Source organism: Myotis lucifugus, unplaced genomic scaffold (assembly GCF_000147115.1).
Source record: "Myotis lucifugus unplaced genomic scaffold, Myoluc2.0 scaffold_274, whole genome shotgun sequence".
NCBI lineage: Eukaryota > Metazoa > Chordata > Mammalia > Chiroptera > Vespertilionidae > Myotis > Myotis lucifugus.
In genome coordinates this window covers 659,930-672,865 of record NW_005871322.1, presented here as the reverse complement: position 1 = coordinate 672,865, position 12,936 = coordinate 659,930, and the positions used below count along the sequence as shown (strand labels likewise).

The following is a 12,936-nucleotide window of genomic DNA, read 5'->3' as shown; positions in this document are numbered from 1 at the left end:
AGATAACATCACCTCTCCGGGGAAGGGGCTGCCGACCTTTGGAGCCTGAGGGCCACACCACAGCCCCTTCCCCAAGAGAGTGCTCTGCCTTCTTGAGACCAAGTCCACGGGTGGCAGGCAGGGCTTGCGAGAGGGCCAGGGAGTTCTGGGTCAGACCAATAAGGGGGACAGAGGGGCACCGCACCAGAGGGAGGCCAAGCTCCTCACTCTCGTTGGCAGAGCTCTGGTCTAGGCAGGGTTGACAGCAAGGGCTGGCCCTCATGCTGGCCAGCTCTGGCTGAGGAGATAGGAGCGCTGGGTTTCTAGCCCAAATTCTGTTTCTGACCCAAAACTGACGCAGGCTGGATTCTCCTTGCTCCTGATGGGACAAGTACTCACCACCTGTGGGGTCCACTTTGATGGGCTCAAAGGAGGTAGAAGGGTTGGGTCCAGATGAACTGCTGCTGCTGCTGCTGCTGCTGCTACTACTGCTACTGCTGCTGTCCAGCAGGGCAGACGACTGCAGTGGCCGGGTGTCCAGTGCTGCCGGGCCCAGCGAGAGTGAGCTGAGCTCACCACTGTCCTTGCTATCAGATCCAGGGCCGCCACTCACTGCAACCACATGGCCCAAACCCATCACTTGGGGCAGGAAATGGAACATTGAAAATGGCTGTGCTAGAACCCACGGCCAGGATGACTACAGCCCTGGTTCCCAGGCCCAAGGAGAGTTAGGCACTGCCAGTCACCCCCGAAGAGGTCATCTGGAAATGAGGGACTGCAGGAGACAGGGGCATGAGGCCTCTAACACAGAGGCTGCCAAGGCAAGTCAGACAGGTGGATCTGGGGGAAAACTGCCACCACTAATGTCCCTTCACACAGCCAGAGATTCCCTGTTAAAAAGGCTCTCCTTGTCCCGCCGGTGTGGCTCAGTGGTTGAGCGTCAACCAATGAACCAGGAGGTCACAGTTCGATTCCCAGTCAGGGCACATGCCTGAGTTGTGGGCTCAATCCCCAGTAGGGGGCATGCAGGAGGCAGCCGATCGGTGATTCTCATCATCTTTGTTTCTATCTCTCTCTCCCTCTCCCTTCCTCTCTGAAAAAACATATTTTTTTAAAAAAGAAAAAAGGGTCCCTTGTCACAGCAAGGGGAGGCCAGCTGAGGGCCGGGAAAAGGACAACCTCTGCAAGGTCTCTTCCAGCTCCGAGTACAGCATCGCACAACACAGAGGTATTGCCTCTTGGGCCCCAGAGATCACCCCATCGCCAGATGCTCATCATGCCTCACCTATGATCTCAGCTGCTGGAATGGCCATCCCTTGGGCTTCGACGCCAGCAGGGACACAGATGGTGGTGGTGCTGGTGACCTGGGGACTGCTTGGGTGTGAGGCATCCTGGGGCAGGGCCACAGCAGGTTTGGGTAGAGGTGGAGGAGTAGAGAGAGCAGATGGGCTCTGGAGCAGATCTTCAGGTGGCGGCACAGGCACTGCCACAGGCGGTGAGCTCCATGCCTCCTTGTTCACCAGCAGCACCTCGATGGGACCACTCACACTCTTCAAATGAATCTGGTACTTCTTCTGCCCATTGAGGCCCTGCAGGTGTGGGGCAGGTGGAATTGGAAGCAGGCTTGGCTCCTGCCTGACCCTGAGCCACAGTGTCCTCTCTCACCCCAGGCTGCCCATTCTCCTAGATAACCCGAAACCTCAGGCCTCCCCTACCCGCCCCACCCGAGACTTATCGGGCTCCACAGCCAGCCCCCGCCCTCAGCCAACCCCGCCTGCCTGAGCTGAGCACCCACCTCTGGGATGGGCACCTCCAAGCTGGTGCCAGAAGGAGCCCGGATGGCTAGAAGAGTGTCTCCTAGAATAACAAGGGGGATGGGTCAGGGCCCAGGGGTTCAATCTGAGCTGGGAATGGGGGTTCCTGTTCCTTGGAGCAGGAAGACCAGGGTCTCTGAGGGGCTGGACACCCAATCCCCACAGTGGCTGGGACAGAAAACTAAAGCCTTTCTCCTTCTAAGACCCCAGGGGTGAATAACCAGAAAATCTGAATTTAAACATGTGGAGCAAAAAATTGCTGGCCATGAGTATCCCATTCCCCAACTGAGGGCTGCTCCCTAGGTACAGGTGTTCTGGCCAAGGCCAACATCCCTTCCCCAGGACCAGTCTGGGGGATCAAAGACAGAGGAGGAACAGCTCCTGTATCCACAATGCAACCGAACTAACTGCAGGTTGGAAAGGGGCATCACGGCCCCCTGCATACAAGCATGCACGCATGAGCGCACGCACACATACGTGTACACACACACACACACACACACACACACACTTTCCCCTTATGTTTGCTCTTCACACCTGAGAAGCCAAACCCAAGGCACCATGCAGATGGGGACTGACCTAGAGACCCAGCCCAGAATTGCTGTACCCGCTCAGTATGGTTGGCCTCCATAGGGCCCCAGTGACCCTCTCATCCAGGACTCGCCCTGCCTGACTCCTCTTTGGGAAGGCCCCGGCAACCCTCTTAAGAGACAGAACGCTCTTTAGATACTGAACCCACTGCTCAGGGCTGTGGCTCAGCCCAGCCCCAACCCCATCTCCCCCCACTCAGGCTCTGCTCACCAGCAAAGCATCTGCAGATGTCCTCATGAGTCACGTAGGCCAAGGTGTGGGGGTTAAGGAGAACGACTGATGCCCTGCCTATGCTGACAGATGGCAGACCACAGAGAAGACCCAGCTCTTCAGCAGAGGTCTAACATACAAGCCCTCGGAGAAAGTCCTGGGGTCTGGGGTCTAGAAGGGAAGGATCACAGACCAAGATTGGTGGGAGAGGGGCTCTGAGAGGGAAGCAGGAGGCTGGGACCCGGCCAGGAGCTGCAGGACCATCCTCCCCAGAGGGACAGAGCCAGGACACCACAATGCAAACCCAGCTGGACTAGAGGGCCCCTCGCCCACACCCCAGGAGCAGGGGCTGCCAGGAGGATATCAGCTGTTCTGCACGTCCTCTGTGACGTTCCGGATGCTCTGCTGCACCCACACCTTGTGCTGGTCCAGCTCTTGCTCTCGCTGCTGCAGCTCTTCGATCTCTGCCTTAAGCTCAATCAGCTTGTCCGCAATCTCCCGGGTGTTACAGCCAGGCCCCACGCCCCTGAGCCCAGGGAGGGGGGCTGAGGAGGCCTGCCAGGAGCTCTGGGCCCCATGGACCCTGCTCTCTCCTGCACCCTCCACCGCCCACCCAACACTTCCGGATGGGAGATCAATCCCATTGCCCTCCCAGGTGCCTCTACTCACTTCCACTGGATGCTATTCTTGGATTTTTTCTCGATCAGCCCAATACCTTCCAGCACGTTGGTAATGTCGTAGATCCGCCGCTTCTGGCGCACAGCTAGGGTGTCAGCTGCCTGGCAGAGAGAACAGAGGGGAGGATGCTCAGCCCCACTCTCAGGTGTACCCTCAGCTACCTGCAGACTTGGCCTGGAGGGGGCTGGAAAGGGGGTGGACAGGCCCAACCCTCCTCCCAGGCATCACAGCAGCTCAGGACCGCAGGGTGGAAAGAGGCCCGGCACAAACTACACGGACGTTCCGATGCTCTTTTCCCCAGGCAGGGAGGGCCACGAGGACCAGCACCTGCAGCCCTGAGCCTGGCACAGGGCTGACACCCAGTGGCCTCGGCCGAACGAACGAAACAGCTCCCGACCTCCCACTTGTGAGAAAGCACCCGGATGGCGGCTTGCTCTCCGAGGGCTCCGCTGGGTCGCCCCAGGAGTTCCCGCTACCTGCCCAGGCCTATTCTAACATCCCCTCTGCCGCCCCGCAGGCCGGACCGCACCAGCTTGAGGTCAAGCACGCCGTCCTTGGCCTCCTGCAGAAGCGACACGAACTTGGTAGTGAGAAGCCCCAAGCTCTTCTCGTGCCGGCTCGGGGTGCCCGGGGGCGGCGGCGCCTGTGGCCCGGCCTCCGCCATCGCGCCCGCCCGCCGCCTCCCCTCAGCCAGGCCAGGCCAGGCCGGCGCCGCCGCCACTTCCGCTTCCGTTCCTCACCGCCCAGCCGCCGGCGCCAGCGTCGCAGCTTCCGCTTCCGTTCCGCTCTCTCCTAGGGAACGTGGGGCAATCCCTCTCCGCGGGTACGGCCGCAAAACTTTGGGGCCGTCAGCAAATTAGCAAATTTTCAACCGCCGAAAAGGACGAAATCAGCCCAGGTGGAGGAAGTCGGTGGCAATAGAGAAGGGGGAGCCACCAAAACCTTCCGGGTGGCCAACCCGTCTTCGGAGAGGAGACCGCGCTGCCAGATGAACCCAATGTGTTTCCCCAATTCCTGCTCCTATAAACTGCCCCACTGTCTTGGGGTCACCCATCCTATTATCGTACCTCACTTCCTGCCAAACAATAAGCACTCACTACATCTAGCTTGTCCTCTTGTCTCCAGCCCCACTCCCCTTCCCTGATCCCAGCCTCATCTTCCTCTTGTCTCCACCCTGCAGTGCTCAGAGGCCATAGAATTATAGCCACTTTTCAGCCAATGCAAACACGTTGACCAATGAGTCAATATATGTAAAGCACTTAGAGCAGTTGCCAGCATGTAGGGAGGATTTTGTGTTTGCTGGTATCATTTTGTTATTTTTTTTTTAGCGTTTTTGTTATTATTTCTACCCAGTCAGATTCTCCAGGAAGCAGACTTTGACCCAGGGAATCTGCCTGCAGGAAGTTTATCCACGCTTGTAAGATAAGCAGAAATGGACAGAGAAGGAATTAAACTGCAATGCAGTTATAATAAAGACCCCAGCCCATCCTACTAGGAGCTCTGAAACTGGGGTGGCCCTTCCAAGACGTTCCATATCCAGACAGGGGTACGGGTTCTGGGCCTTTGTACCCCAACACTGGCCTTGAGATTCAGCTGTGAGACCTCAGCAGCATACACTGCAAGCAGCGAGGGGAACAAGTGCCTTTGTCCTGAAGGGTGGGTTTGGGTGGTTCCCTAGTGCCCGCTACATTATTACTACCTTATAGTCCCTTCTGTGGCCCCTTTAACTCTCAAGATAAACAGTTCTCAGAGCCCACCATACACATTCTTTTATATATATTTATTTTTATTGATTTTTTTTTACAGAGAGGAAGGGAGAGGGATAGTTAGAAACATCGACAAGAGAGAAACATCAATCAGCTGCCTCCTGCACACCCCCAACTGGGGATGTGCCCCCAACAAGGTACATGCCCTTGACCAGAATCAAATCTGGGACCCTTCAGTCCGCAGGCTGACGCTCTATCACTGAGCCAAACCGGTTAGGGCTCACATTCTTCACAACAGCCTGTGATCTCTCACTTCTCTGCAGAGGTTACACACCCTCCTCTGAAGGGCCTGTCAGCATAGTTTTCATACTGTGATGTTGTCTGCATCCATGTTTGCACACCTCACTCTCCACCCCAAATTGGGGCCATCCAGTTCATGTCTGTTCTGGGCACTAAGAGGTCCTGGGTGGACTGGTCAAGACTTAATAATCACAGGGAGTACCGCCCCCTCCCCCCAAGGAAGTGAGCCCAGCCCTCCCCACCCCATCCACAGCGCAGATGCTCTTTCCTGTTGGGAATAAAACGCCAGAGACTCAGCTTCCTTCCTTTCTGCCTGTGGTCTTGGGGAGAGGAGGAGGCGGGCTTCTGGACAGGGAGGTGGGACCGAGACTTCCTTGGAAAGGGGAATTCTGCTGCATGCAGAGGTGTGACCCAGAGGTGTGACCCAGAGCCACCGAGGGAGGGAGTGCCCAGCTCTGCTGTGAGGGCTGGGGGAGAGAGCCATCCTCAAGGCCAACGCTGTTTGCGGAGGAGGGAGAACTGGCCGCCTGGTCAAGCCTGGTGAGTTCCATACTAAACTGTCCTCTGCAACGCAGAACAGGAGTGGGGTCCAGTGGAGGCCTGTGCCCACCCTGCCTCACTTGGCATCTGAAGGGGCAACGCTGAGAAACCCAGCAAAGGAGGCTTCCCAGGTGCCTCCCCATCTCACCCTGCCTCCCTCCCATTTGCTGAGGAGCCTGGGCAGGAACCTCCCTCCTCCTTCTGAGAGAGGCCTAGACAGAGCCTGCAGCTCAAAGCTCCTCCACTCTGCCTGCTCTAGCCCAGACCCTTGCCCGGACTCCTACCTCGGCTCCGGCTCCTCCAGGGCCTTACATGGACCCCACAGCCAAGGACGAAATGCAACCTTCACTTCCTCCTGGTATGAGCCCTTCTGGGTGGGTTGCGGGAGGGATGTGGCAGGAAAGATGGGAGTGGAGGGTTTGGGCCCCTCCTGCCAGATCTGGCTGGAGTTCTGTCGGTCAGTGAGAGGAGTAGACTGCCCTGGAGTTTCAGGCTGAGGAGCAGGAAGGGGAGCAGGGTCGGCAGCTGCTTCCTTCAGGCCCTGCCCAACTGACATGGCTACCCAGGCTCTTCCTGCCCAGGGCCAGAGTGGCCGGAGCAGGAGAGGGCGGAGCAGCTGGCCCGGGGTGCAGCACTCAAGTGGGCCTCAGGCATCTTCTACCGGCCGGAGCAGCTGGCCAGGCTGGGCCAGTACCGCAGCCGTGAGGTACAGCGCACCCGCTCCCTGGAAGCACGCATTAAGGTGGGCATCAGGCAAGGGGCAGGAGAGCTGGGGGTGGGTGGCCAGCTGGCCAGGCCTCACCGTCTCCCTCCCTTCCGCAGTCAGTGGTGCAGTCATACCTGGAGGGTGTGAAGACTGGTGTGTGGCAACTGGCACAGGCCCTCGAGGCCGTGCAAGGAGCCCGTGAGGCCCTGGGCCAGGCCCGTGGGTTGCTCCGGGGCATGGCCAAGGCTGTACAGACCCTAGAGCCCTTGCGGGAGCAGGCTGTCCAACACAAGCAACTGCAGGCCCTGTCTCAGCTGCTGCCCCGGCTGCGAGCAGGTGAGTGTGCAAGGGCCCTGGGCTCCAGCCCCCAACAGTCAGTCAACACACTCATCAAGGGGCTAGGGTACCAGTGGGAGGTTGCATGGAGGGACACACCAAGGGCCTCCCAGAGAGTAACTCAGGCTTCAGATGGCACATAAAGCAGGGTGCAAATTAGCTCACTCAGGTTTCCGAGCAGGGGATGTCTGAGTCAGCACTGATACCCAGTCAAGTGGCTCTGGCCACCCGGGTTGTTACATTGAAATATTCCCTAACAGCGTGGGTGAATAGCCACTAGAATGTCCTCCCGTTCCTCCCTGCCTTCCCTCCAGGATCCCTGACTTCCTTCTGTTCCATCAGCTCAAGGGTTTACACCTGGCCCAACAGGCCTCTAGGCTAGGGCCTTCCCTGGTCCTTTCAGATTGGCCAACGCTCTACTATACTGGTTATATTTTATTCTCTAATAAGATTAAATTCATTCAGTAAAAGTCTACTCTACTGGTTATTTAATACTTTATACATCACCCCAGCCGCAGGGCCTCAGCATCTGATCCTGTACCCATTGCACAGGTGGGAAGGCTGAGACCCAGGGCTGTCTCTTCTGCTCCCTCCTTAGTGCCGGCTGCAGTGGTCCACGCACAGACCCTGATTGATGCCCATCGGCTCTTGGAGGCATATGTGAGCCTTAGGGAGCTGGAGCAGCTGCAAGAGGAGACGTGGGCCTCTCTGGGGGGTCTGGAGTTGCCAGTCTTTGAGGGGCTGGGCCCTCTGGCTGAGGCACTGGGCCAGGCTGTGGAGGCAGCTGTAGGGGCTGCAGGGCAGCTGGCCCGGGAGGACCCAGCCCTGTTGGTGGCTGCTGTGCGTGTGGCGGAGGTGGAGGCTGGCAGAACCACCTCCCTGGAGCAGGCCCCCCGGGACTGGCGGCAGCGCTGTCTGCGAGCGCTAGAGGAGGGCCTAGAGCGGGTCCACTTTGGGACACCTCTGCTGCCTGGACCAGGGGCCCTCGCAGGGTGGCTGGAGGCTCTGCGGGTGGCTCTACCAGCCGAATTGGCCACAGCGGAGGCACTGATCGCACCCTGCTGCCCACCACACTACAAGGTGGTCCGGCTGTGGGCCCACACCCTGCACGGCGGCCTGCGGCGCTGCCTGCAGCAGTTCCTGGAAGGGCCCGAGCTGGGAGCCTCCGACGCCTTCACCTTGCTGCACTGGGCGCTGCATGTGTACCTGGGGTCAGTGCCCCTGGGGCAATGGGAAGGGGGTGGATCAGAAGCTGGGGGCTCAGAGTGACACTAGGCCACTCATCACCAGGCCAGAAATGATGGGGAGCCTGGAACTGGGGCCGGAGGCTGATGTGTCTCAGCTGGAACCTCTCCTGACCCTGGAGAATATCGAGCAGCTAGAGGCAACGTTTGTATCCAAAGTCCGGGTGAGTAGTTGGGGCCCAGGTCCAGAGCAGCTCTGCCACCAGCTGTGTGACTGTATCTGTAGAGCAGTGGTTCTCAACCTTCCTCATGCCGCGACCCTTTAATACAGTTCCTCATGTTGTGGTGACCCCCAATTTCATTGTTACAAATTGAACATAATTAAAACATAGTGATTAATCGCAAAAACAATATGTAATTATATATGTGTTTTCCGATGGTCTTAGGCGACCCCTGTGAAAGGGTCATTCGACCCCCAAAGGGGTCGCGACCCACAGGTTGAGAACCGCTGCTGTAGAGTCACATGGCTACCTGTCTCTAGCAGGGTCAGTGCCCTGCTACATTCTGCTGCCCCTTGTCCCTTCCGCCAGGCAAGTGTGGTGCAGTGGCTGCAGAAGGCACTGGAAGGGGAAGTGGCTGAATGGGGCCGGGAGCAGGAGCCTGACACAGATCCATCCGGCTTCTACCACTCACCAATGCCAGCCATCGTGCTGCAGGTGGGTGGGAAGTGGCAGCCAGGTGGACAGCCCTCATACAGAAAGCGGGCGGGGCGGGGGGCAGAACTAGGACACTGCTGATGGCTGCCCATCCCTGCCTGTAGATCCTGGAAGAAAACATTCGAGTGACCAGCCTGGTCAGTGAGTCACTGCAGCGGCGGGTGCACGGCATGGCACTGTCAGAACTGGGAGCGTTCCTGAGGAGGTCTGCCAAGGCACCAGCCCACCCCCACCCCCTGCCCTGCTCCTGGGGCAGCCCAGGGGGGCTCTGAGTGAATAAGGCACACCAGTGGGGAAAGGCTCCTTGCAACAGTGCCTTGGGTATCTTGGAGGTGGGGGCCAGAGTACTTGGGACAGAAATTGTTGGGGTACCAGTGACAGCAGGTACAGGCGCCACCTCTGTCCTTTGCAGCTTTAATGATGCTCTGATCCGATTCTCCCGAGACCACCTCAGAGGGGAAGCAGTGGTCCCTCATTACGTGTCCTACCTACTGGCTGCCCTCAACCACCAGTCGGCACTCAGGTACCATAAGGCCCCCACAGAAGCCCACCTTCACTGACTGCTGAGTACCTGCTAAGTATGGACCCAGCCTTCACTAGTCTATTAGGAACTTTGGAGTCACATAGCCCCGTGGTTCCAATCCTAATTCTACTAATTACTAGCTGGGTGACCTTGAGCTAGTTACTTAATCTCTCTTACTAGTATTATATGAGTAACTAGAGGCCTGGTGCATGAATTTGTGCACAGGTGGGGTCCCTCGGCCTGGCTGGTGATCAGGGCTGTTTGGGGTCGGCTGGCCAGGGGGAAAGGACCATGGGAGGTTGGCCAGCCACCCTGATGGGGGCCGATCAGGGCCAGCCGCGGGGGAGGGACTTCCGGAAGTTGGCCAGCCACAGGAGGTTGGCTGTGGGAGTGCACTGACCACTAGGGGAAGCTCCTATGTTGAGCGCCTGCCCCCTGGTGATCAGTGAACGTCATAGCTACCAGCAGGTCCTCCAGTCATAAAGGTTGCTTAGGCTTTTATATATAACTAGAGGCCCGGTGCACGAAATTCATGCACAGCGGGGAGGGTCCCCTTAGCCCAGCCTGCACCCTCTCCAATCCAGGACCCTTGGGGGATGTCCGACTGCTGAGGTACTCCTGGGGATCGGGCCTAAACTGGCAGTCGGACATCCCTCTCATAATTCTGGACTACTGGCTCCTAACCGCCTCTGCCTGCTGGCCTGATCACCCCTCACTGCTTCTGCCTGCCAGCCTGATCGCCCCCAACTGCCCACCCTGCTGGCCGGGTCGCCCCACACAGCCTGTTCAGTCATCTGTTCAGTTCTGATGGTCACTTAGGCTTTTATATAGATAGATGAGATGTTCTGAGGATCACATTTGATGTAAAGTACCTACCACAGTGCCTAGCACATAGTCTCATGTTTAATTCAACATACTACAACATAGTATACTCACCAAGGCCTACTCTGTGTCTGAGGTTACAGCTGTGATCAAAACAGAAAAGTATTTCCTTCCTCTTGGGTCTTATATTATTTGGGATTAGAGGGCCAGTGCATGAATTCATGCACAGGTGGGGTCCTTCAGGGTGGCCTGTGGAGATTGGGCCCCAGTTCACACCCCCAGCCTCACAGCCCCACCTGGCACCCTGCCTTGGCCTGGTGCTGCCTGCTCCACCATCCTGCCTGCAGGGCCGTCCTCCCCCCCCCCACCCACCGGCTCCCTCAGCGCCTGGGAGCTGGGCAGCAGCCTCGCACTCCACCGCTGCCACTGGTCTCCATCTGCGGGGTGATCGGTGGAGCAATCAGGCCTCGCTTGCATCTGCTTTGGCCTAGTGCCGCCCACTCACCTGCTCCACCATGCCGCTGTGGTCCTGCTCTTGTCAGGGCTCATCGGGGCTGGCAGCACCTCCACTGCTGCCCGCTGCCAGTGCCGCATTGCCAATGCCTGCCATGTTCCGCGCCGCCCCCTGGTGGTCAGCGCACATCATAGCAAGTGGTCAAACTCCCGGTCTTCTGGTTGAATGGGTCGAATGACCACCTGAGGGGACAATTTGCATATTAGGCTTTTATTACATAGGATGGGGAAAGAGAGGTCAGACAAACAAGTTACTCCCTCTTGACTGTGATGAACTCTCTCCCCTTACCGATGAGGAAACAGAAACAGGAAGACATGGCTTGCTCAAGGTCTCACTGGGAATTAGAAACAGGTCTGACTGGGTTGTGTCTTTTCTAGCTTGCTGAGCCCACCCGTGCACACCCTAGACCAGCGGTTCTCAACCTGTGGGTCGCGACCCCTTTGGGGGTCGAACGACCCTTTCACAGAGATCACCTAAGACCATCGGAAAACACATATATAATTACATATTGTTTTGTGATTAATCACTATGCTTTAATTATGTTCAATTTGTAACAATGAAAATACATCCTGCATATCAGATATTTACATTACGATTCATAACAGTAGCAACATTACAGTTATGAAGTAGCAACGAAAATAATTTTATGGTTGGGTGTCACCACAACATGAGGAACTGTATTAAAGGGTCGCGGCATTAGAAAGTTTGAGAACCACTGCCCTAGACCTTCAGAAGGCGAGGGCCCTTCTTACCCCGCTTCCTGCCACACACACCTCTGCCACTAGGTGGCGCCCAAGCTTCCAGACCATCGAGGCCTGTGAGGGCCTTGGCCTTGGTCCTGAAGCCCTACTTTTGGTTGGTCCAGCTCCTCCGTGTCCGTCTTGCAGCCCGAAGGGGTGGTCTCAGGGGCCTTGGCTCCGGTGGAGGCAGCGCTGGACGAGTTGCAGAGGAGGATCTGCCGGCTGGTGTTGGAGGCGCTGTTGCTGGAGCTCCAGGTGAGACTGCAGGTGGGACTAAGGGTAGGAGGAGATAAGGGTATGTTTGGGAGTCTCTGCAGGGAAATTCCGGGTCTGGATCATTCTTCCAGCCCCTGTTCGCGACTCTGCCTTCGCGCCGTTGGCTGTCGAGCCCGGAGCTGCTGAACAATGTGTGCGAGCGGACAGCGCGCTTCTGCCGGAACTTCTGGCGTGTTCGGAAGCCCGCATTCCAGGTGTGTTGGGGAAAGGCTGGCGAGGGTGGAACGCCGATGGAAAAGGTGTCCTGGGCCCACGTGATAGCCCTCCCCGCAGGTGCTCCTGGCCGAGACGGAGCGTGCGGTGGTGCTGCAGTACCTATGTGCGCTGATGCAAGGCCGCCTAGTGTGCCGCGGTGCGGACGAGCGGAACCAGGCAGCCGAGCGCATGCAACAGGATGCCACCCAGCTTCGGGATCTTTTCCTCGATTTGGTAAGAGCTTGTTGGGCGAGCAGATGGGTGTGAGTCTCCGTGGTTGGGTGGGAGCCAAGGGCGGGCTCAAGACCTAGCCCAACGTGGTCAGGGCCTGGAAGAGAGCGCTCATTGCGCGCCGGTGCTGCTCACCCTGCGGAAGCTGCTGAACCTCCACGACCCCACGATGCTTGGCCTCGAGGTGGCAAGCCTTCGGCAACAATTTCCCGACGTAAGGTACGTGGATGGGAGCGGAAAGGGAGAAGGGACCTGGGAGGGATAGGGCGGGGGGCTGATGCATCGCTGTGGTCCGCCCCCCCACTTAGCGAGGAACATGTCTCTGCCCTCTTGGACCTGCGCGGGGACGTGTCCCGAGAGCAGCGCCAAGCGGCACTCAGCTCCCTGCAGGACGGCCCGCAGCCCTCGCCCCGCGCGGGTCGCCGCGCACTCTTCAGCCTTGTGCCAGCACCTACACCTTCTCCATCCTCCTGCCTCTTCTCGGGGTCCTGTGCCTGAATCTCACCTGCTCGCAGAATAAAGCTGTGTGCCCGCTTCCCCCACCACCACCCCCGTACGCCTGAATTGTGTGTGTTGGGAAGGCGGGGGGATGAAATAAAAGTGTCCGCGAACGTTAGGGGGTCCAGGACAGGGACACGCCTACGGTATCCTGGCCCCAGTCCAGAGATTCCGGCTGCCCCCCGTCTGTCCCGGCATCAGTTCCCAAGTACCCGGCTTCCGTGAGCGGACTGCACCCCCACGGCTCCGCGCCGAAGCAGTGATTTGGAGTCTCCCCAGCCCTGACTCGGGTACCACCGGAAGCCTTGAAACCCGCCTGGCCTTGGGGGAGCCGGCGGGCTCAGGACAACGCCCCGCCTAGGGACGTGACTTGAGGG

At 58.3% G+C, this 12,936-nt stretch overlaps 2 protein-coding genes across 10 annotated transcripts in view; one reads left to right on the top strand and one right to left on the bottom strand.

The window, feature by feature from the left end:
* The window catches only part of E2F4 (E2F transcription factor 4), a 6,997-nt gene extending 3,003 nt beyond the window's left edge, over positions 1 to 3,994 (bottom strand). For 2 of the 9 annotated variants that reach the window (XM_023763079.1, XM_023763085.1), the window contains exons 1-7: positions 3,802 to 3,986; positions 3,264 to 3,373; positions 2,959 to 3,120; positions 2,595 to 2,638; positions 1,775 to 1,836; positions 1,265 to 1,568; positions 379 to 618 (exon numbers count right to left, since the gene is read on the bottom strand). In XM_023763079.1, coding sequence (XP_023618847.1) covers positions 379 to 618; positions 1,265 to 1,568; positions 1,775 to 1,836; positions 2,595 to 2,638; positions 2,959 to 3,120; positions 3,264 to 3,373; positions 3,802 to 3,936 — 1,057 coding nt within the window. In that variant the 5' untranslated portion in view covers positions 3,937 to 3,986. Of the gene's footprint in view, positions 1 to 378; positions 619 to 1,264; positions 1,569 to 1,774; positions 1,837 to 2,594; positions 2,639 to 2,958; positions 3,121 to 3,263; positions 3,374 to 3,801 lie in introns of all 9 variants that reach the window. The other 7 variants (XR_002831816.1, XM_006099398.2, XM_023763083.1 and 4 more) reach the window with 7 other exon arrangements.
* Positions 3,995 to 6,130: 2,136 nt separating this feature from the next.
* On the top strand, positions 6,131 to 12,614 carry EXOC3L1 (exocyst complex component 3 like 1). Its single transcript, XM_023763097.1, has 13 exons — positions 6,131 to 6,176; positions 6,385 to 6,560; positions 6,641 to 6,860; positions 7,459 to 8,071; positions 8,151 to 8,268; positions 8,635 to 8,760; positions 8,865 to 8,965; positions 9,173 to 9,283; positions 11,485 to 11,614; positions 11,707 to 11,829; positions 11,909 to 12,064; positions 12,156 to 12,280; positions 12,370 to 12,614. Exons 1-13 carry the CDS (start codon positions 6,131 to 6,133, stop codon positions 12,557 to 12,559), a joined length of 2,235 nt encoding a protein of 744 aa, XP_023618865.1. The 3' UTR covers positions 12,560 to 12,614.
* Positions 12,615 to 12,936: the final 322 nt, after the last annotated feature.